The sequence below is a fragment of the Staurois parvus genome, unplaced genomic scaffold (assembly GCF_062004578.1).
Source record: "Staurois parvus isolate SC_StPar_1 unplaced genomic scaffold, SC_StPar_1.0 ptg000575l, whole genome shotgun sequence".
Lineage (NCBI taxonomy): Eukaryota > Metazoa > Chordata > Amphibia > Anura > Ranidae > Staurois > Staurois parvus.
In genome coordinates this window covers 7182611-7207407 of record NW_028318371.1, presented here as the reverse complement: position 1 = coordinate 7207407, position 24797 = coordinate 7182611, and the positions used below count along the sequence as shown (strand labels likewise).

Here is a 24797-nt window from a genome sequence, read left to right as displayed (position 1 = left end):
AGGAGGTAACTGAAGCAGCGTCGGGCAGGCTGGGTTGGTAACAGTGGTGGCGGTGTAGTACAAAATCAGCAGGCAGAGGGATAAACAGGTCATAAGCCGGGTTCGTCAACAGGAGGTCAGAACGTATGGGGTTAAGCAGGAGAATGGTCAGACAAAGCCAGGGATCAGAGCAGGAGACGGACAGCAAATCAGGATCAGGCAGGGTCGGCAACAAACAATCTACTCACAGGAATTCAGGAACACAGATAAGACCATACTGCACTTGAGCATTGCAAGAGCCGGGTTTAAATAGTCCGCCCGACTCCTGACAGGCGCTCCTGGGTCCTAGTGCTTGCCCAGCGCCGTCATTTGTGACAGGCGCGCCTGGGTCCTAGTGCCCACCTGCCTGTACATTTTGTCAGGATTCTACGCATGTGCAGATTCGATCGCTGCGGCAATCTTCCCATTCCCTGACAAGCGCATTCACACTGTTCTCAGACGACATTTTTCACTTTTATTTCAGTTCACAAAATGGTTGCCACAGAGTAAGGCGGAAAGAATATAGCAAATTGGAAGAAAGCTCACAAAATATCAGCTTTCAATATCCACCAATAGCTTCCCTGTATTGCCACAATTTGTTGCAACACATAGCAAAAATTTGGTAAAGAAACAGTTTCTGCACCAGACAGACAATATAAAACATCTTAATGCAAAGTGCTTACTCATTCATCAGTACAACTTTGAGGATTTGATTTCGGGGTGAAAAAAAAGGAGTTTGAGTAATGTAACAAATGTTGTCACACACCTAATTAAATCATATAACAGCTTTATAGAACGTTTGGTTATCTACTCTTAAGGCTTCAAGGATCCCTTGAAGGTCTCTCTGGTGCTTTTTTTTTTTTTTGCTTTTTTATGTAATGTCACAACTGTGAGGTTGGTGGATAACAGAGCGGCTCTGGGATATTACCAGTTTTCTATGTTTCTTTGGGGTTTTGTTTACATTTATTCATTTTGTCCTTTCGCCTCTTTGACCCCATTTGGGGCAAAAAGGTATTTCTAACAACATAGTTCTATGTGAATTTGTATTTGATACCTCAGCTCCAACATGACCTTCTAATATTGCTGCTTTCATTGGATTACTTACTAGTAATATTTCCCTTTTTTTCTTTTAGGGATAAAATTGGCCTTTGCGTTTCTTTCTGGCAATTGCCCATTCAGATATGCGCATTATAGGTTTGTTACTGATGCTTGCAAATATATATTCAGGATAATGTTTTGTTATATAAAAATCTTTGTTCTTACTGGCTCCAATCTTATACAATATATTGTGTTTCCCTCCATGTCTAAATTGACATCACACATAGGTATATATTGTTCTTTGTAAGAGATGGGATGTCATTTGTTATTGATGGTTGATAATGGACGCATGTATACGTACTATGCCATCTGTTGTACTTTACTTTTCTGTAAACTTAATAAGAACATTGAAACATAAAGTGCCAGTTCATTGATGTTTGTTTAATACTTATGTTGGAATACACAACTATTGTGTGCAAAAATGTTCATTGTGTGACAATTGTATTGCTGAGCCTTGGTTCACACAATGAAGTGCAAGTGAATCATGAAGGAACTGCAACACACTCCTGTGCAACAAACAAGAGATCCCTGTGCTCAAATCCATACAGCTAGTACATGCATTTATCCATCAGGTGCTAAAGGGGTGTAACCACATTAACTCTAGAAATTCTGAAGGACCCTCTGCACACTGGTATATACTCCTGTGCAATTCACATGTGATTCAGTGCAATGCAATCTGAGTCCATTCATTTTGAATAAGCTCAAATTGCACCACATCGCACCAAAGACGTGAATGCAGCGATTTTGGAACCGCAGTGCAACCGGATTGCATGTTTGTTTTTTACCATGCAATCTGGTGCAGGCAAATGCATTCCATTTGCAACCTGCCTTTGAAGGTGTCATTAAGAATGCACTGACACCCACTGCAGATTGCAAGGGCAGTGCGATTTGAATGCGGTGCGTGAAACGCACACGGATTGCAGGTTCTCTGCACCACATTCTAGTGTGAGCCTAAACTGGATGAATTCATTTCTGAAAGCTAGTATAAAAAAACAAAAAGGTGAAAACTAATACAGAAAATCAATTTGGACCAACTTGATTTGTAACTGCTTATTCACTTTGAAAAACTTGCTGATAATTGTAGCAATTAAGTCCACGTGACTTGAAGGTTTCTTATAAAAACTGGAAAAACTATTTGAAGTGACTTAATATGTTTAAGTATTCAACTTACAAACGTGTTTATAATGCCAGGAATGAAGTTGGCGGTAAATAAAAATGCATTCATTTCTAGCAGGAAAGCAAATGACCTCTATGCAATGTAGTTTGTTGCTTCCTCTTCATTTCACCAGACATTGTCGTCACTTAAAAAGCTCGACGCAAACTGTTGTTCATTTTTTTTGTTGAGCCAAAACATTCATTTTTAGAGCGTACCGACCTCTGGATTATGTATGAATAAGTTCACCAGAAGAGGTCCCAGGACAGAGCCTTGGGTACCCCACTTACCTCTTCAGACCAGTCTGGGTACATGGTATTTATGACCTCCTGCTTTCATCAAGGTTCTCAGAGCCCCCCTTTCATCCATCAGGGTCCACTCCCCCAGTTTGGAGGGGGAGCTGTGTCCTCTCCTCTAAATGCTGCTCTCTCCCAGCACATAGACCAATTCCAGGTCATCTGATTGCTGCGATGGCCTCTGATTGGCTATCACAGTGATCAGTCACTGTGAAGCCGGCCCACGTGTTTTCTCTCTCTGAAACATTTTATCTCTCTCTCTCCTTGCAGAGAGAAAAAAACTGTAAAAAAATTATTAAAAGAAATAAATAATAATTAAAAAAAATCCTAGATCATGGTTTGGTCTAGGTCAGTGCCAGGGTTAGTGTTTGGGTCAGAGTCAGTATTTTTTTTTGCACAATTTTTTTATTTTTAAATCAGTATCAGTGTCAGTTAGTATCAGTGTCAGTGTCAGTTAATGTCGGTGTGTTTTAGGTAGGATAAGAAAATCAGAATGCGCACTGTACTACGGGTACAAACACAACTAACATACACACATGTGGTATCACTGCGATCATCAGGAGCAGGAGAATTTATTTTGGGTTGTTCTTTGGTGATTGGTTATGGCAGCAGCAGGAAATATACAACTAAATTTTAAAAAAGTATTATTTTGCGCCGGTTTTCCTTCCATAAAAATAAAAAAATCAGGAGATATTCACTACCATTTACCATCAAATGAAAGCGCAAATTCTCCTGAAATAATTGCGGTATAATCCACCTGGATGCACACAGTAGTAGTGATGATATGTACGGTTTCACTAACACATGTCAAAGTTGTAAAATTGTGCTTAGGCATTAATATTTGTTTTACCATTAGATTCAACAAAACTTTAATGAAACATCAAAGATGAACGTTGGACAATAAAATGTCAGCACACAATCAAATCCCAGAACATAAAATGGCACAAAAATAGAGACAAGATAAAATGCAAAAAAGTGGAATCTAAAACCTTAAAATGCATGGAATATATAAAACAACACATATAAAAGGGTAAAATTAGTTCTCCGTAGAATTCCACAGAGACAACCAACAGGTGGATTTTATTTTTTTTACCACCCGATGCTTTTCTTTCTCTTGGCTGCATTAGTTTTAATTTTTAGGCTTTTTTCCCTCTGTTTTCACCTGGTGATCTGATCAGCAGGGCTGGGACAAGGGGTGGGCAGGAGGAGCGGCTGCCAAAGGAGGTTGGGGGTGGGATTTGTCCAAGTAGGGGATTTTTATTTTTTATTTTTTGGGGGGGGGGAATTGTGCGTGAAGGGGAAATGTGGGAAGACTTGTGTTAGGATGGGGGATTGGGGAGACTGTTTGCTGGGAGGGGGGATTTAGAGTGGGGGAAGAGGATTTGTACTATCAACAGATAAAAATAGAAGAAAGAAAACCTAAAAAATAAAATTAATGCAGCCGTCACATCTAAGAATTGGTAAGCTGCAATATAACAAATGTTTCCCTTTGTGTTTAATACGGCTTTGAGGTACAGAATGTCCTTCCCTTATAACCACTTTACAGAATAAAATATTTTCACCTTTCTAGATGACTTATTTATAACAGTGAATAACCATCCAGCATAATCTCTGCTGTTCAGCAGTCAGACGGGTAAAAGGGCCATAAAACCGACTCATGATTAAATCTTCAAAGGGGTTGTAAACCCTTACCTATACCCAGTGCAGTGACTGGCCTCAGGAGATACACAGAGAGGAAACAAATCCTCCTACATAAGTTGTACCTGTGTATCTGCAGTCTTCTCTACATCTGTTCAAAGTGCAGAATTTATACAGCTTGTCCAAAAGTTCAGAAAACGGGGCGGGAGCTAAAGTTACATAACCCCCAACCTCAGCATAACCCCCAACCATAACATAACCCCCAACCTGAACCCCTAAAGCTGACCATACACTATACAATCTGTTTCGGATCTTCCAGCAACTACTGTATGTAATGCGAGGGTCTGCCTGGATACAATGTGAGTGGATTGCTCATGTCCGGCTTTATATGACATACTTTTGGTAAATCTAAGGCTGACCACACTCTACACCACCAAAACTCCTTTAGCTTTACCAAAACTATCTCCTATGAAGACAAACTTAAACAATCCTCTGAGTGCCGGTTCACACATATGTGGACTGGATTGGTTTGAACCGCATCCAATCGGCATGACATGTGACATAACATTGCTTCCTATGGTGCCTGTCCACATAGGTCCGGTGCACTGGCGGTGAGAAGGAGTCATGTGCGATTTCTGAGCAGTGCGGTCCGGTTCAGGTGCGGATTACAGGCTACTGACTTCTATGGGAACCGTTTCTAAACCGCACATGTGTGAACGGGATAAAATCCTGACCTGAACTTTTCCTGAACCTGATGTAAACCTGATCTGAACTGCTGAACAACTACTGTGCCAATTAGCTGTGAATCCTGAGCTTCAATCCGCACTGCACATGTGTGAATCAGCTCTTAATTGGGTCACATCAGGCAGACCCGTATACTACACAGCTGATGGGAGATCTAAAGGTTATTGTACAATCAGATTGTATAGTGTGTGGTCAGCCTAATGCTAAATAACCCCCCCCCCCCCCCAAATCTTGCCTTGTTGGGTGTGGAAGTGATGGAGGACACCCTCCTCGGCTGAGATCTACCAGATCTACCGATTGAAGAAATATATGATCTCTACAAACGGTGTCATCCTATGAACCAGATTCACATTTCTCAGCAGATTTCAGCAGATTCAGGTCAGATTTCCTGTCATATGATCATTTTACACGTCTCCTGACCCCCCCAGAGATCTTTATACGACCTTTTCCTACCCATAACCCGGCATGGAGGGGCTCAGTGAAGGTGGTGGTGAAGGTGTGGAGGTGTCTGATGGGGTCACACAGATCATAAAAGGACAGCTGCCCGGCCTCATAATCCACATAGATCCTGACTCTATCAGGGGGGGTATCGGGAGATATGGGGATTGTTTTATTATCATGTAATAGATTACACTTACTGTTATACTTCCTCAATCCCCAGGACTTGTTATTCTTTCCAATCCCTGACCACCATCCTCCCCTCTCTATACTGGGATAACACATCCCGACTCTGCAATCTTCTCCCTCACTGACATCCACTTCCCAGTAATGTCGCCCCGAGGAAAAACTCCGACTGCTTAATACCTGGACCCAAAACTGAAATCTCTCTGGTGTTTCTGGACAATTCTGCTCTATATCTGACCTGGATGCAGTTTTCATGTCATCTGATATCTGTAGATTATTATGAGCTGTGTTCACATCCAGTAATAAGTCTGAAGCTTCCTGTATATTGAAGCATACATTTCCCCCTTTTATCATATCAGATATCCCTGTGTGTAATGTGTGTGAGATTCCAGCCACATCCAGATCCCCTCCATCATGGAGGAGTCTATCATGTCTCTCTCTGTCCTCATCATCTCCCTCCTCAGTATCACACAAGTCCCCTGTGTCTGATTCCTGGAGGACAGTCAGGGGGTCGGTCATGTTACACAGCTCCTCAATGTCCCCCATCTTCCTGGACAGATCCTTCTTCTTTATCTCCAGTTGATGGATCATCTCAGACAATGGACATGAAAGCCGCTCTTCCTGGCTGGCGATCTCCCTCAGGACTCTCTTCTCCAGGTCCTCCAGTTGTCTCCTGAGCTCTATGAACAGGGCAGTGACTCTCTCTGTTAGACCAGCTGATTTTTCTTGTACTTTTCCCTTACGTTCCTGCAGACTCTGGACTCTTTTCTCCGTCTTCTCTGTCTCTGTCATCAGTTTCTTCAGAACGTTTCTCAGTTTCTGTTTCTTCTTCTCAGAAGCCTCATCCAGAGTCTCCACCTTGTGTCCCTGGTGTTCTCCATCCAGCCTGCAGGACACACAGATACAGGCGGCATCTACAGCACAGTAATATTTAAGAAGCTCCCTATGGATGGCGCATTTTCTGTTCTCCATGGAAGTGGTGGGGTCAGTTAGGACATGTTCTGGTGACTTGCTGTGGATTCTCAGGTGATTATCACACAGAGAAGCTTCACAATGCAGACAGGATCTAACAGCGGGTACAGGAGAGTGAATGCAGTAAGTACAGAAGATTCCAGTCTTCTTCTCATCTGGCTGAGTAGACCGGAAGGTCTCCACTATGTTACGTAGTGTGATGTTCCTGTGCAATGCAGGCCGATCCTGGAACTCTTCTCTGCACTGAGGACAGGAATAACCTCCAGACCCCTCCTGTGTATCCAACGATCGATCAATACAGACCCGGCAGAAGTTGTGACCACATCTCAGCATTACAGGATCGGTATAAATGTTCAGACAGATGGAACAGTCCAGCTCCTCTCTCAGATCAGCAGACGCCATCGCTGACAGCAGAAGAGAGAAATGAAAGTGAAAGTCTCCGACATGGAAAATCTAAAGGTCGTCTCACATTTCTCAGCACAGGGCGGGGCTGAGCTGGTGTTGCAGTTTTATCTTCAGGAAGTTTGTGGATAAAGCAAATGTTTATAAATTAAAAGGATATATTCTGACATTTGTGAACTGATCTCTGTTTTTTTTACGTCATTTTGATTATAAATAGTAAATGACATCTGCAGACAAGACATAAAACTGGGTTATATACCGCAGCGTGAAATGCTATTGGCATGTTTCTGTTTGTTGTATTTTGTGGTTAAGGCTGAGTTCACACACAAACGCACAGGAATCGCTGCATTTCCCCACCACATAGCAATCCCACTGTGTTCATGCCATCTGCTGCAGGTGTCAACTAAAAGTTAAAGCGGAGCTCCACCCAAAAGGGGAAGTTCCGCTTTAAGCCTTTGTCCTTCGTTCCCCATTAAGGATTGGCACCTTTGGGGAGCGGGGGGTGCGGGTACCAGAAATTGACAGGTACCCGCTCCCACTTCAGCTGCGATCTTCTAGGCATTCAGATGCAGAAGTTGTTCTCCACCCCCCTCTCTCCCCGAGAGAAGAAAAGCAGCCGTGGTGAGGACACCGCTGGACCTAAGGACAGGTAAGTGTCTGTATTTTATAGGTCAGAAGCTCCAGTTTTTGTATCTGCCGACTTCTATTTTTTTTCAGCTGGAACTCTGCTTTAACAACACCCCAAAAGCAGGTTGCAGAACATGTTGCATTTGCTTGAATCAGATCACATGGGTATGAACCATGGCCGGATCTATGGGGGTGCTGGGGTGGGCTATGCCCCCCCCCCAGATTGCAGCTGCGCCCACCCAGGCAACCCCCCATGAATACTGTGCCCAAGCAAGGTTGCCAAACTGTTGGTCAGGGAAGCAATCTGTAGGGGCGGCTGGCTGCATCTGCCAAGTCTCTGTGTCCCAGACTCCAGGTAACGAGCTCTCCCCCCCTCCCCTCTGCATTGACGGGAGAGGAGAAAGGACTTGATCTGTTCCAACTGATCCCGCCCCTCTCCTTCGGTCTGCCCCGCCCACACAAGGCTAGTGCGGTGCCTCAGAAAGGGAATGTGGGCGGGATGACTGCATGATGGATGACTCTGCCTGAGTCTTCAGATCCCAGCTTGGGATGAGTGAGCCCTGCTCTATGACTGACCTGTCCCCATCTTCCTCCCTTCTCCCCCTCCCTGTTCTAGAAGGTTTTGCAGACATGATTTCATGTCTAGGGACACCTGAAGTACTATTGCGGATGGCTGACCGACTACTAGTTGGAGAAACTGAGAGATATTTAACTCCCAAGTCTGCCATGCTTCTGTTTAACCCCCTCCTGCCCACAATCCCTTTAAGAGCTCCTTCACACTAGCTTTGGTCTCTGAAGAGCGATCTGTGTTCTGACCACTCTTCAGAGAGCATTTGGCAGGCAGCAAGGAGGCGTTGTATCTCCTCCTCACCAGCTTCTTTAACCCCTCGCCCTCCTGAGGATTCCCCCCCCCCCCCCCCCGACCAGGCTATTTTTTGTGTTGCACCCAAATGAAATTTATTTCCTTTTTTTCCCAGAAATAGAGCTTTCTTTCAGTGGTATTTGATCGCCTGTGCAATTTTATTTTTTTCACTATACACAAAAACAGACTGACAATTTTGAGGAAAAAAACTTTTTTTTTACTTTTTGCTATTAAACATGTCCAGTAAAAAAATGTAAAAAAATCTAATTTCATCATAAATTTTGGCAAAAATGTATTCTGTGACATTTCTTTGCTAAAAATTATTTTTACTAGTAATGGCGGCGATCAGCGACTTATAGCGGGACTGCGGTGGGCATTCTGACACTGGAGGGGAACTGACTAACTGCCATTGACACCCCAGTGATACCAATACAGTGATCAGTGCTAATAAAAAGCACTGAGGCTGTACTAATGGCACTGGGCAGGAAGGGATTAACATGAAGTGCGATCAAAGGGTTAACTGTGTGCTGTGTGAAAACAACCGAATGCAGTGAGTCTGGAAAGAAGAGAAGGATAGAGAAGGAGGGTTATGGAGGACTTGAAAGGTGCTCAGTGGGGATAGAAGCAAACCAACCCCACCACCTTTCCGAACACTGGGTCTGGGTGAGTGGGTCCAGATGAGGCCTCCATAGGAAAGTGCTGAGGGAGAAGAAGAATCTGCTGCTTGGAGCCAGGTTTCTGTAATTGCTAGTAGGTGAAGGGAGCGGGAGACACAAAGGTCATGGACAGAGGTGAGCTTATTCCAGACAGAGCAGGCATTCCAGAGCACACATGAAAAAGGGAGGGTGGTTTCTAGGAGCACGGGGACTGATATTAAATTGAAGGGATTGCGGCTATTCCCGGAGGAAGGAGGGTGCCTGGTGTGGGGGTGAGATACTGGAGGACCAGAGTTTGGGGAGATATCTCCAGAGGTTAGGAGAAGGAAGGTGAGGAAAGGAAGATGGGAGCAGGATGTATATGAAGCACTTGTATGATTATTATTATTAGTATTATAAAATAATTAACACCCTAACAATAAATTAATAATAAATAAATAGGAAGACAAATAAAATATTAACCCCAAACGTAACTCCTAATTCTAACCCTAAAACACCTACCAGTCCTGTACACCCATAAGGGTAGGATGGAGATAATAGGTTGGAACGTCTGCTTACCTCTGAGCTGCTGGCACTCTCCTCTGCAGCTTGAGGAGCGATAGGCCCCATTCACACCTGAGCGATTGGTAGCTCCAAGTTCCAAACTGCTTGAGGAGAAAAAAGCCAATTATTCTCAATGGAGATGGTTCACTTGTCCAAGCCAAGTCGCCTGAAGCCAAATGCCTGGAGCTCAACCAAGCTCTAGTGCTTTTTTTGTTGCTTGGACAGATTTGCACATTTTGAGCATCGTTAATTCCATAGAAATAAATGGAACTGTGCGACTCGTGCATTTTTGAGCATTGTTGCATATTTTTGGAGCTTTTTTCTGCTCAAATGAACAAATGTAAAAAAAAATACTGTAATAATGATGATGATAATAATAATAATAATAATAAAAATAATGAATAAATAAATTTTAAATAAATAAAACACAATTTAAAAAAAATCATAAATAGTAAAAAGAAATATGTAATAATAAATAAATAGTAAATAATCCCTAAACTTAACCCCCTAAAAAAACAACAGTAACTTATTATTTATGAATATTATTAATAATAATAATTAAATTAACACCCTAACAATAAATTAATAATAAACAAATAAAGACAATAAATAAAATATTAACCCCCTAATACCAAAGCTTAACCCTAAAACACCTAACCTCTAACCCAAACCCTAACCCCAGTTCTAATCCCTAACTCTAACCCCCCAACTCTAAAACCTAACCTTAACTCTAACCCCTTACTTAACCCCCCAAAAAAATGAATAATAATTAGAGTTTCACTGATACCGGTATCAGTATCAGTGCTGATTTGCAGCTTTTGCATGAGTATCGGTACTCCTGCAAATGCTCCAATACCTGGAACCAATACCTTCAGGCTCGGTTCTTTCAGCTGTCAGTGGGATTCCCCCATTGACAGCTGAAATGTAAACCAAAAAAAGCCTGCAAACACAAAACAATCCGGCCTCCACATCCCTAACACCCGACCACTCATTCAGCTGTCAGGGGGGTTCCCCTGCTGACAGTTGAAGTGTGAGCACTGAGGAAGAGGCTAGTCCTCGAAACGCGTCAGCCTTTTGGATGTCCAGAGTTCTCACTACAGATAGACACGCAGTGTGAATTGGACAGAGCTGTTTCTTTATGATGTGCCTTTTATTTATTGATCATTTGTGAGTATAATACTTATTATTTACATTCATTAAACATTTTTAAGGTAATGCACTAGGCCGGTGCGCCCTCTGTTTGTTTTTCTCTATCCAACGTTTTTCCAGTCTTCTATTGTCCAGTTTTGGTGATCCTGTGTGAATTGTAGCCTCTGTTTCCTGTTCTTAGCTGACAGGAGTGGCACCCGGAGTAGTCTTCTGCTGCTGTAGCCCATCTGCTTCAAGGTTGGACATGTTATGCGTTCAGAGATGGTATTCTGCATACCTTGGTTGTAACGAGTGGTTATTGGAGTTACTGTTGCCTTTCTATCATCTTGGACCAGTGTGCCCATTCTCCTCTGACCTCAACAAGGCATTTTCCTCCACACAACTGCCACTCACTGGATATTTTCTCTTGTTTGGACCATTCCCCGTAAACTCGAGAGATGGTTGAGCCTGAAAATCCCAGTAGATCAGCAGTTTATGAAATACTCAGACCAGCCCGTCTGGAACCAACAACCATGCCACGTTCAAAGTCCCTTAAATCCCCTTTCTTCGCCATTCTGATGCTCGGTTTGAACTTCGGCAAGTCGTCTTCACTAGATTCCTAAATGCATGGAGTTGCTGCCATGTGATTGGCTGATTAGCGATTTGTGTTACCAAGCAATTGAACAGATGTACCTAATAAAGTGGCAGGTGAGTGTACCCCTCCCTCCTAGATTGTAAGCTCCAAGGAGCAGGGCCCTCGAACCCCTCGTGTATTGTATTGTTACTATATTGTCTCATGTTCTGTCTCCCACTATAATGTAAAGCGCTGAGCAAACCTTTTGGTGCTATATAAATACTGTATAATAATAATAATAATAATAATACTTTTACATAAAATATACCAGCTCAAGCTTTTCATCAAGTGAGAAAAATCTTACATCTGCCAATCTGAAGGGCAGCAGGGTCAGCTACAGACTCGGGAGATTTATTTTTTTATTCACAGCTATTTGCTTACATCAGTATTTGAATCTCTAGGACAACAGAGCAAAGTCTTTCATTACAGGAGAAAATGTGTCTGGTAACCTCTACACCAGGGGTATCAAACTGGTGGCCCTCAAGCTGTTGTGAAACTACAAGTCCCATCATGCCTCTGCCTTTGAGAGTCATGCTTGTAACTGCCACTCTTGCAATGCCTCATGGGACTTGTAGTTTGGCAACAGCTGGAGGGCCGCCAGTTTGACACCCGTGCTCTACACTGTGCAGTAATTGCAAGCATTGGTTGAATTGGTCATGTAGCTCCCAGTATCATGGTGCATGACTGGCCAAAGCTGGATAATAATGAGAATATACACCAATCAGCCATAACATTATGACTCTGACAGGTAAAACCAATAACACTGATTATCTGGTTACTATGACATCTGAAAGTGGGTGGGATATATTAGGCAGCAAGTGAACATGTTGTCCCTGAAGTTGTGTTGAAAGCAGAAAAAAAAATGGACAAGTATAAGGATTTGAGTGGCTTTGACACGAGCCAAATTGTAACGTCTAGATGACGGGTCAGAGCAACTTCAAAACTGCAGCTCTTGTGAGATGTTCCCGGTCTGCAGTGGTCAGGATCAACCAAAAGCTGTCCAAGGAAGGACAACCATCCAACTGGTGACAGCTTCATGGGGGAGGGGGCCAAGGGTCATTGATGGAGGTGGGGGAGCAAAGGCTGACCATGTAGCCCGATCAAAGAGAAAAGGTATTGCAGCTCAAATTGTTGAAAAAGTGAAAGCTGGTTCTGATAGAAAGGTGTCAGAACACACAGTGCATCGCAGTTTGCTGTGTAGCCACAGACCAGTCAGGGTGCCCATGCTGACCCGTGTCCACAGCCATAAGTGCCTACAATGGGCACATGAGCATCAGTAAATTGTTGGTGCTATATGAATATCTGTAATAAATACATACAATGCACTTTACAGGCTCAGGGAAGGAGTAGGACAGTAGGGGGTAACAGGCCCTAGCACTGAAGGCCACACAGTCAGGCAGCGGGCTCTTTTAGCAGGTGGCCATCAATGGCATTCCCTTGTTTTTTTCTCATCCATTAAGGTAAAATAAAATGTTAATAAAGTAACCTGACCTAGTAGTAGCCGGGACACCTGATAATTCAGATTTTGTTAGATAACTTCAATGATTGATTCCAAACTTTTATGGGCAGCACTGGAGCCCTGGAATGACATCCCTCTACACAGTGCCAACACCTCATTGAGAGACCCCACATTACATTGTTAGAGGTGATAAGCCTATTTTCAGCTCTCTAAAAAAAGTTGTCATTTGCAAAGAGAACACTGGAGCCCCATTGATGGTACAAAACATGCTGGGACCAAGTGCCCTCCTCTATCACAATACGAGGCCAAGACAGGTACACTTTAAGAAGATGTTACCCTCACCTTACTGGAAGTCCAAGACAACTGCTGCAGTTGCATTATTAAAAAGGACATTTGTTAATGTGATACATTGTTTCTCTTTATCACTTGTTTGCACCTCTATGGTGGAATTGGTAGTTATTCGTGTGTATAGTACCAAACATGTTAAGAATTGTTGGCAGAAACTATGCAGAGCCAGATTTCGGTGACTGGGTCTGATTTATCAGAAGGCGGTTATTTATAAATGTCCCCAACAAAGTGAAATTCTCTTTGTCTTATTTCTCAATCTGCCCCTCTAGCCTATAGCAGTTCTCATGACGGTGGTCAACGCAAACCATAGAAATGGAAACAACAGCTGCTGAGACACATCCTAACAGCGACCAAATGTTTGATAACTCTGAACTGGAAAAAGAGTTCTCCTCCATCTCAAGGAGCGTTATACGCTGGAATTAGGGATGTGGAGCTTATGGAAATGTTGACTGCTCACCTTGGGGACAAGTTAGAGGAACAGAACCAGGTTTGGGAATCGTGTCATCCTCAGGAAGCTCTATCTTAATAGATCCCGCGGTCATTAAATTTAATCTCCAAACGTGGAAAGGTTTCTTCACAGTGAGAGCTGTGAGAATGTGGAATAGACTCCCTCAAGAGTTGGTTGTGGCCAGATCAGTGGATTGCTGTAGGAAAGTCCTGGATTCTTTCTTGGATACACAGAATATAACTGGATATAACATTTATAGGTAAAGTTGATCCAAATGGTAAAGTTGAAAATGTGAAATATACTTTGTAAATAGACAAAAAATACTGTTATTCAAGAAAAGACACACTATCTCCGCGCTAAAGTGGTGGGGAAAGTGTCACACAAATTTTAAGTAGTAAGACAAAGCAGCCATTTTAAATAACAAATCAATAAACAGTGACTAAAACATATCACATAAACAGCGTTCTGTCATAAAAGGAATAATTCTGACAAACAATATCCAATCAAGATAATTAAAAAGAAAAAGAAACTTTCACCAAAAATAAAATGTGAAAAGTTCAGTTCATTTCAGTGATGTGATCTCTCTTTAAAGTAACATTGATCCACCATCATTGTGATCCTGCAGTGATTATCACCCCATTGAATTCAACACTCACCAGAAGCTGGTGAATAACCAGCAGTGGAAACTCAGGAGAAAGTCAATCACCTTAATGCTGAATAGTTGTAAAAACAACAATTGGATAATCAGCCAGCAACCCAAAGCAACCTTCAATCAATGGAATATCAATGGCTCAAGCTTCGATCTGATGCAGGAAGAGTAATCTCAGAGGATTCTTGGACCAGAGACTAGCAGCAAGCGATCACCCACCCTATAGACACATTGGGGTTTATTTACTAAAGCTGGAGAGTCCAAAATCAGACTCCCTTCTGCATAGAAACCAATCAGCTTCTAACCTCAGCTTGTTCAATGAAGCTTTGGCAATGAAACCTGGAAGCTGATTGGTTTCTATGCAGAAGGGGGCCTGATTTTGCACTCTCCAGCTTTGGTAAATAAACTCCATTGAGTCATTGGCATTGAAGATCTGACAAGTGGATGAGTGAAAAGTTTAAACTATGCGAGAGATCTGCCCGATCCAATCAAATCTGTGCAATGTGGAGCCCCCCCCCCCTGTGATTCCATATGATGGGGGTCTGCAGCATGCAGGGTGTAGCTGTCTATGCAGCTGCTGCATCGCCTGCTCTCTGCTCTGGAACCTCTGCATAGACAGCTATGCCCTGATCCCCCATTCATCTGAATGCTGCAGACCCCCATCATATGGGATTCACTGGGGGGGGCTCCACATCACACAGATTTGGTTGGATCGGGGCGGATCTCTCGCATAGTTTAAACTTTCCACTCATCCACTTGTCAGATCTTCAATGCCAAGGACCGAATGTGTCTATAGGGTGGGTGATCGCTTGCTGCTAGTCTCTGGTCCAAGAATCCTCTGAGATTACTCTTCCTGCATCAGATCGGAGCTGAGTGATTGATATTCCATTGATTGAAGGTTGCTTTGGGTTGCTGGCTGATTATCCAATTAACCCTGATGAAGTCACGTGACAGTGACGTAACGCGTGGGTCTGTTATTGGAGCGTGGTGATGGTCGCTGCCATTTTGGTGCACCCTGGAAGTATAAACCCATATCAATACATGTGTTTGTGGCCTGATTTCAACTGATGTGATGTACAGTAAGTGTTCATTTGTCATTTCTCCACTAGTTTTTGCATTAAAATGACTACACTATGGGAGCGCTCTCTCTTCTTCCTCTGGGGTGCGTCTGAGCCGGCTGATGTTCCTGTGAAAAGGATTACAAATGTCAACACCACTGAAATCATTCCAGTTATATGGTGAGGAAGGCCATATTGCTGTGATCGGTGTGATTCTATCATCTTTGATATCTATTAAGGGCCCTCGGAGTGTGAGGCCTGAAAGCTGTGTGGCCCCTTGGGGTCTTGGCGTGGAGGTGAGGAGACATTTTAGCCGATGACGGATCTATCATTCATTTCACCCAGTTGCTTTGTTCCTTTGGAGTTGGCGGTCTATTTACATGGGCTTTATGCTGATTTGATGATCACTTATGTTTAGTTTGATGGTCGCTCATTATTTGTTATATGTCGCGTTGCTTTCATTATTTTTTGTGCTTATTGCCGCACGTTTATTTCCACTGTGCGATTCTCACTGCCATCAATCCTGATTATAAGGGGCATTTTTAGTTTCATGCACCTCGTATGATTAGTTTTGCACATATATTTCTTAGCTTTTTGATTGTCATAGTTTTCTTTGCACGGCGCTTTTTGTACCCTTTTATTTAGGACGTGTTAGTCCTATTATGTTGAAGACATCATTTATGTTCACTTGTTGATTATTCTGCACGTTGTTTTCATCACAATCCATATTGCACTTAGTTTGGTCAGGTTTCAGGCCTTTACATTTTTATGTATTATTTATGATGTATTTATAGTTTCATGCACCTTGTATGATTAGTTTTGCACATACATTTCTTAGCTTTTTGATTGTCACAGTTTTCTTTGCACGGTGTTTTTTGTGCACTTTTATTTAGGACGTGTTAGTCCTATTATGTTGAATACATCATTTATGTTCACTTGTTGATTATTGTTCACGTTGTATTTCATCACATCTATATTGCACTTAGTTTGGTCTGGGTTCAGGCCGTTACATTTTTATGTATTATTTATGTTCACTTGCTGATTATTACTCACGTTGTCTTTGTCACAGTTCATATTGCATCCAATTAGGTCTGGATTCAGGCTTTATACTTATCACCTCTGTTTTGGGGTTATTTCCTCTGTCTCCCCACTCTTCGGATTATTGTGTCCTTAGTACTATTGATATTAGCACAGCACCATGTTATTTGTTTTGTTTCCTTGTGCTGGTGGTGTCTAGGTCTCGGTGTTTGCAGCTTTTTTCAATAGTCCTATATATACCTCTAGCAGTGCAGAAAGTTTATTTTCTATTATTTTCACTTGGATACATGTTTCTACAGATTTAATTTAGAGGGCTGTCCAGCCAAAAGTGATCTTTTAATTATAGGTCATGTCATCCCTTTATGTCATAGATATGCCCACAATGAGGTCTCCTAGCCATAAGTCCCAGCCTTGCTCATGTGGGAGTTTTGGGTGTTCCTGACCCACCTATTCTAGCACCTTCTGTTACATTCTCCATGACAAAAAAAAAAAATGGTGCAGGGATGGTGGGAACCCTTCATAATGGGGAGAGCAGGTGTGTAGAGCAGGGAGATACAGGACTCTGGCAGATGATTGTGATACCTACTGAACCAGACTGAGAGACCATTTAAAGGCTCAGGAACCCTTTGCAGGTGTTATGGCTGAATGAGCTGATTAGAGTGGGACACTTTGAGCCGAGAATATTCCACCTTTTCACAATATTCTCATTTTCTGAGATTGTGGATTTGGGGTTTTCATGAGCTGTAAGCCATAATCATCACAATGATGACAAATCACGGCTGGAACTATCTTGCTTTGCATGTAATGAGTCTATCTCATATATTAGTTTCACCTTTTAAGTTGCTGCACTGAAATAAATGAACTTTTGCACCATATTCTAATTTTTGGAGTTTCACCTGTATATCCACCTTCTATACACACCTCATAAACTCACAATTCACTCTACAAACAACCTCCCTAACCAACTGGGAAAAAATCTTATCAGAATAAATAACTTTAAAATGCTGGGAAAATACCTTCACCATCACCTATAAAGCGACCCGATGCAGCTCCCAGTGGGAGTCATATCGATAAATACTCCACCAATGGTACCTGACCGCGGTCAGACTCTCCATCTACTCCCCGAAACAATCTCCTACATGCTGGAGACAACGTGGTGAGCCAGGCTCCACATTACATATTCTGTGGCCATGCAAGTCACTTCCATCCTTCTGGAATACTACTGTTCAATTAATCTCCGAAATACACAAAATCGTGATAGTCCCGAACCCCTCATTAGCACTCCTACACATCGGGATCGAGAAACTCCCTTCCCATCCCCCAACAATTATTACCCACATACTCTTTGCTGCCAGAATGAACATTACTAGATTCTGGAACACAAACAATCCCCCCCAATCACTTCACTAATTACAGACCTTAACATTCAATGTCAGATGGAAACATTATCCGCAATGAACACTTCTTCCCATCACACATCTATTATCCAATGGAGCCGAAAACAACCCGAAATGTCCTGTACAACCCTGATGACCTTTCATGAGATGGAATCACATCCCATACCGAGACTGGTGTCTCCTCAATGACCCAGTTATATCCCTCCTCCCCCAATCCTATCCCCCCCCCCCACCAAAACCCCCCTAATATACCAATCTCCTCCCCCAATCCTATCCTTCCCACCCCCCCCCCACCAAAACCGCCCTAATATACCAATCTCCTCCCCCAATCCTATCCTCCCCCACCCCCCCCCACCAAAACCCCCCTATTATACCAATCTCCTCCCCCAATCCTATCCTCCCCCACCCCTCCACCAAAACCCCCCTAATATACCAAACTCCTCCCCCAATCCTATCCTCCCCCACCCCCCCCCACCAAAACCCCCCTATTATACCAATCTCCTCCCCCAATCCTATCCTCCCCCACCCCTCCACCAAAACCCCCCTAATATACCAATCTCCTCCCCCAATCCTATCCTCCCCCACCCCCCCACCAAAACCCCCCTAATATACCAATCTCCTCCCCCAATCCTATCCTCCCCCACTTCCCCACCAAAACCCCCTAATATACCAATCTCCTCCCCCAATCCTATCCTCCCCCACCCCCCCACCAAAACCCCCCTAATATACCAATCTCCTCCCCCAATCCTATCCTCCCCCACCCCCCCACCAAAACCCCCCTAATATACCAATCTCCTCCCCCAATCCTATCCTCCCCCACTTCCCCACCAAAACCCCCTAATATACCAATCTCCTCCCCCAATCCTATCCTCCCCCACCCCCCCACCAAAACCCCCCTAATATACCAATCTCCTCCCCCAATCCTATCCTCCCCCACCCCCCCACCAAAACCCCCCTAATATACCAATCTCCTCACCGGGGTTCATCAATTGCACACGAATAACTCTGATGATATTACTAAATAAGACCAACACCTCCTCCGTCCAACGGGGGGAACCGCAACACAATCATCAGCCATATCTTGTCTATTGCAATATTGGATGATTGAACCATTTCTCTTTTCAATGTTTTTTTTTTCCGTTTATCTCTGAAAAAACCTAATAAAAATATTGAAATATACAAATCTTTATAGGAGACGCTTTATAAGCCGTTCCAGGTTACCAGTTTAGAGTTACAGAGGAGGTCAGGTGATAGAATTATTGCTCTCCTCCGACATTCACCGCGATACCTCACATGTGTGGTGTGATCACTGGTCATGTATGTGTATGACACCAATGCCTGCGTTCACCTTTACACTTCAGCGAGGGGGGGATGGGGGCACTTTACATTGTTATTTATTATTTATTTTTTTGTGCCCTGTACACTGTGACAGGTGATGACATGTATGTGGGACACTGACAGGTGATGACATGTTTGTGGGACACTGACAGGTGATGACATGTTTGTGGGACACTGACAGACGATGACATGTTTGTGGGACACGGACAGGTGATGACATGTATGTGGGACACTGACAGGTGATGACATGTATGTGGGACACAGAAAGGTGATGACATGTTGTGGAACACTGACAGGTGATGACATGTGTGTGGGACACTGACAGGTGAAGACATGTTTGTGGGACACTGACAGGTGATGACATGTTTGTGGGACACTGACAGGTGATGACATGTGTGTGGGACACTGACAGACGCTGACATGTTTGTGGGACACTGACAGACGCTGACATGTTTGTGGGACACTGACAGGTGATGACATGTTTGTGGGACACTGACAGGTGATGACATGTTTGTGGGACACTGACAGGTGATGACATGTTTGTGGGACACTGACAGGCGATGACATGTTTGTGGGACACTGACAGGTGATGACATGTTTGTGGGACACTGACAAGTGATGACATGTTTGTGGGACACTGACAGACGCTGACATGTGGACAGGGACAGATGCTGCTTGGTGTCCTGGTGTCAACTGTCACAATTTGCAGCATCCCCCCCTCCCCCCCTCACTGAGCTCTCACAGACCTCAGCTGAGGGAACAGCTACAGAGACACGTGTCAGCTGACATTCAGAGATGGCTGTGATTGGACACTGCCATCACCATTGGAAGGTCCAATCAGAGAGTCCATATCCCAATCCGTAATGGGCTGAGTCCGACGGGCGCGGCCATCACAGATCCGTGCTGTTGCGTGGCCCCGGGGTCGCACACAAGCGCATGTTCTGAGGGATGTACAGGAACGTCCAATCAGAACGGGGGATCTCCCAGCTGGCCGTTTATGTACATTGGTCAGGTGGGAGGGGTTAAAGGTCATCAGTGTAGTGTATGGAGGAGGTCTGGTGCTGGAATTATTGCCTCATCCTGGCGTGTGCGCTGATATGTAACGTGTATCGCAATCCACATCTTCATGTGTAGGGGCCCCACTGTGTGCTTTGACACTTCAACATGCATATATATGTGGGGGGTCTCAATTTTTATTTTTTGGAGGGGGGAGGAGATGTGCTTGGGGGTAACTTTCATTTATTACATAACTTTTATTTTTTCTGTGTGACAGGTTCTCTTTATTGAGACATCAAAGGTCTAAAAGCCCCGGGTGTGTCCCCTGTACTACACTGACAGGAATACAGTGCACTGCATTACATTCTATCCTGGCCTCCATGGTCAGGAGTCTGTCAATGGGGCCCCAGAAGTCATATCATCACGTCACTTCCGGGTCAGGACACGCAGGAGCCACACACAGCCCGATACCCAGGAGCCACACACAGCCCGATACCCAGGAGCCACACACACAGCCCGATACCCAGGAGCCACACACAGCCCGATACCCAGGAGCCACACACAGCCCGATACCCAGGAGCCACACACACAGCCCGATACCCAGGAGCCACACACAGCCCGATACCCAGGAGCCACACACACAGCCCGATACCCAGGAGCCACACACAGCCCGATACCCAGGAGCCACACACACAGCCCGATACCCAGGAGCCACACACACAGCCCGATACCCAGAACAACACAGCACCATACCCAGAACCACACAGCCCGATACCCAGAACCACACAGCCCGATACCCAGAACCACACGGCACCATACCCAGAACCACACAGTACCATACCCAGAACCACACAGCACCACGCCCAGAACCACACAGCACCATACCCAGAACCACACAGCACCATACCCAGAACCACACGGCACCATACCCAGAACCACACGGCACCATACCCAGAACCACACAGCACCATACCCAGAACCACACAGCCCCATACCCAGAACCACACGGCACTATACCCAGAACCACACAGCCCCATACCCAGAACCACACAGCCCCATACCCAGAACCACACGGCACTATACCCAGAACCACACAGCCCCATACCCAGAACCACACAGCACCATACCCAGAACCACACGGCACCATACCCAGAACCACAGTGGTCATGAACAGTTTGTAACAAGAGAGACAACAGAGTTGATCCCGGCTGAGCAGATGAACTGCAACACCCTGTGGTACAGACATAGAGGCACCTCTCTGGGATAAGACCTGGAAATGAACACATTATCATTTGTGAGTTTATTGCCCTTCTTCACACCCGGCTATCACAGGCTATAACCTTTCATCAGTCACTGTTCAACCATCGCAGACCTGACTGTTATCAGGGGCAGAGAGTGGAAGAGATGGAGTCCTTCATCTGTTTACTCACTACCTCCAGCAGAGGGCGCTGTAGCCGGGTACACACTACAAGCTTTGTTTTCATTCAACCCAGCGGACTTATATTTGTAAAGAGTAGCGTGGATTGTCAGCTCCTGGGGCAAGGCGACTTTTGGGGGACAAGCTTCACACCATGTGACTTACCGCACGACAATCATGGCAAAACTGAAACGTTTTCAGGGCTCATGTACACTGCAGCTGCTACACTGACGGTCAGGAACTGTGGAGCAGATTTTTCAGCAGCCCCTGAACTCTCCTTTATGTCTCCCTGTGTCCATGTACACACAGGCGTTCAGGAGTAGATTTTACTGCCATTTCAAACGCCAAATACTTATGAATGCTGTTAACCGCCTTTACAAGCGTTTGCGTTTAGACGCGTTCTTTGACAGGTCCACATCCAGATGCTGTCCAGAGACGATTTTCTTCATCAGAAATGCATGCAAAGCGTTTTCCATGTATTCCAATGGACCCGGTACACCAGCGCAGTCAGGTCCAGGTTTCGCGTATAAGAAAAAATGGTAAAACGCGCCGCATTATGATGGGATCCATAGTGACTACAACCAGAATAGACAGGTCATCTCCACACATACTGCTCTCTCTGCTTCTGCTCTCTATTCCTCTCAAAATGTCTGAAATATTTCTTGATTTACTATTTTCAGTGCATTCTGGGCATTTGGAAGGTCTCCTGACGCTATTATTTAAAAACGCGTCTAAACGTAAATGCGCATAAACGCGGTATGCAAACGCGGCTAAACTGACATTTTTTACCTATGTTTTCTAGCAGTCAGTTTCCAGAGGTCAGAAGAGTTTTCCAAACGCCCCGTGTACATGAGCCCTAATAATAAATAATGGCGCCTGAACCTGCGTTTTGCGATCACAGCGATTCTGCCGCAATCCCAAAATGCCCAAATGTGAAAGGAGCAGCCCTGCTTCACACATATGCCATTCTGGATGCATTTTCAAACTCACAGATTGACATGACAGGCGAGATATTATGTGCTCCTATTGAGGAGGTTCACACAGATGCCACCCACACGCATTGTGCTTTGAGTGCCATTATGGAAATGGTTCCGTGCGAGTTTGTTGCGGTGCGTTCCAGAATCACAAGTGATAGCGCAGAGCCTCAAGAGAAGAGAAGTGTTCACATAGGATTGCTACTGAAAGGTGTTTTCGCATCAAAGTCTATGGGAGGGGATTTCACATTGAAGTCTATGGGAGGGGATTTTGCATTAAAGTCTATGGGAGACGTTTTCGCATTGAAAAAAAAAAAAAAATTCCACCATTTAGGGAAATAACGATAAAAGACAATATAAATAAAAAAAGCAAGACAGAAATGAAAATATTTGTTGGGCAGGAAATCTTTCTATTCTTTCAAAAAAAGGCTCTCCAGCACCGTGATGTCATCGCCTGGCCCCTCCCCCTTCCCCCCCTCCCCCCCCTTACTCCCCCTAAGCCAGCTCTCCCAGAGTCCCTTCAGTCGCTCCTTGTACCCGGTACAGAGCAGACGTGATTGTTCCTTCTCCTGAGTTTGGCTTGCAGTCTCATCGGTTGGGATTTGATCCGATTGGCTGCACTTCCTCTCTCACACAGGTTGAAGCGGGTTTCATTATTTTCCGTAATGAGACAATTGAAGATTAAAACGTTTATTTCTCAGAAAACCACCAAAGAGGAATCGGGGGAAGGAAAGCCCCCTATGGAAGGAGGGATCACTGAGCAGTCTGCAGATCCCACCACCAAGAGGCCCACCACCATGAAGAGGACTCGGGCTTTTCTGCGCGGCTGCTTCAGAGCCGTTGCTGGATGTTTAGGCGCCGGCAGTAAAGTCAATGGGCGCCACCACAAGGCAGAACACCAAAATGGTATGTATTGTGGATCTAGAGAGAGACGAGGGAACTCACCTCCTCTCACTGGACCCTTTTTTCCCCTTTTCCCCGGCTGACATTCCCATATGGACACATGTACAGGGATCCCCATAGACACTGAGGAGAGCTGACATTCCAGCAGGGATGGGGAATTCATATGGCCGGGCATGTCCGGACACGTCCCGGGGGTGGGGCAGGTAGTTTCCTCTCCCCTTCAGCCCTGCTGCGGGGCTCACCTGTCAGGTGGAAGCATTGGAGGGGCGGGGCAGCCGCTTCCACACAGTGCCGGCCCCCCCGCCCCGTGTGACCCTCCCCCCACCCACTATCTCCCGGGCTCCGCCCCCTCATCTGCGGGCCCCGGGGCCGACTCACCGCCCTCAGCAGGAGAGGAAGGAGGAGAGCGCCCGTCCCCGTCTGGTCCTGACCAGGAAGTGACGGTGTGATGTCACTTCCTGGTTACCGGTCAGAGATCCCCGCCCACCGAGGGCGGGACATATGGAATCCGATGTGCATTGCAGTCCATCCAGTGTAGTACAGGGGAGACATCCGGGGTCTATTACACCTCAGATGTCTCCATAAAGAGAACCTGTCACCAAAATACATCCCAGACGGCACATTGTTCCCTATGTCATGAAAACAAATTCAGGAAAAATAAAATATATTTTTTTAATTGAAAAAATTAAAGTTCCTCCCAATCACATAACACCCCCCCCCCCCAGACATATACACATGTACACATGTAAAAGCACACGCTGGGGCGCCTACACATGAAAACATTGATTGCAATACACGTTATATATCGCCGCACACGCCAGAATGAGCGCAATAATTCTAGCAGCAGACCCCTCCATACACTATACTGATCACCTAGAAGGGGCTCTAACAGTCCGACATTTTCTGTAGTTGACGCTTTTACAGCCCCTTCTAGGTGATCAGTATAGTGTATGGAGGGGTCTGCTGCTAGAATTATTGCGCTCATTCTGGCGTGTGCGGCGATATGTAACGTGTATTGCAATCAACGTTTTCATGTGTAGGAGCCCCAGCGTGTGCTTTTACATTTGTACATGTGTATATGTCTGGGGGGGGGGGGGATTGGATGATATGTACTTGGGTGTACCTTTCATGGTTTACAACTAAAAAAATTAGAAATTTTTTTTTTTTATTTTGCCCGCAGCAGGGCTGAAGATGTCCCAGGTGTAGGGAGATAGGAATTCATCATCCCTGGGCCATAGACACTGATGACGGATGACATTCCCATATGTATCCATGTACAGGGATCACCATAGACACTGATGACGGCTGACATTCCCATATGTATCCATGTACAGGGATCACCATAGACACTGATGACGGCTGACATTCCCATATGTA

General features: G+C 44.7%; 1 protein-coding gene across 1 annotated transcript; it reads right to left on the bottom strand.

Annotated features, from left to right (window-relative positions):
• Nucleotides 1–5331: 5331 nt before the first annotated feature.
• On the bottom strand, nt 5332–6945 carry LOC149450407 (E3 ubiquitin/ISG15 ligase TRIM25-like). Its single transcript, XM_089691985.1, has one exon. The coding sequence runs from the start codon at nt 6943–6945 to the stop codon at nt 5347–5349; it is 1599 nt and encodes a 532-aa protein (XP_089548111.1). The 3' UTR covers nt 5332–5346.
• Between the last annotated feature and the right edge of the window lie 17852 nt (nt 6946–24797).

Excerpts from the sequence above, each read along its gene's own strand:
- LOC149450407 (XM_089691985.1), bottom strand. The coding sequence starts at position 6,945 with ATGGCGTCTGCTGATCTGAGAGAGGAGCTGGACTGTTCCATCTGTCTG.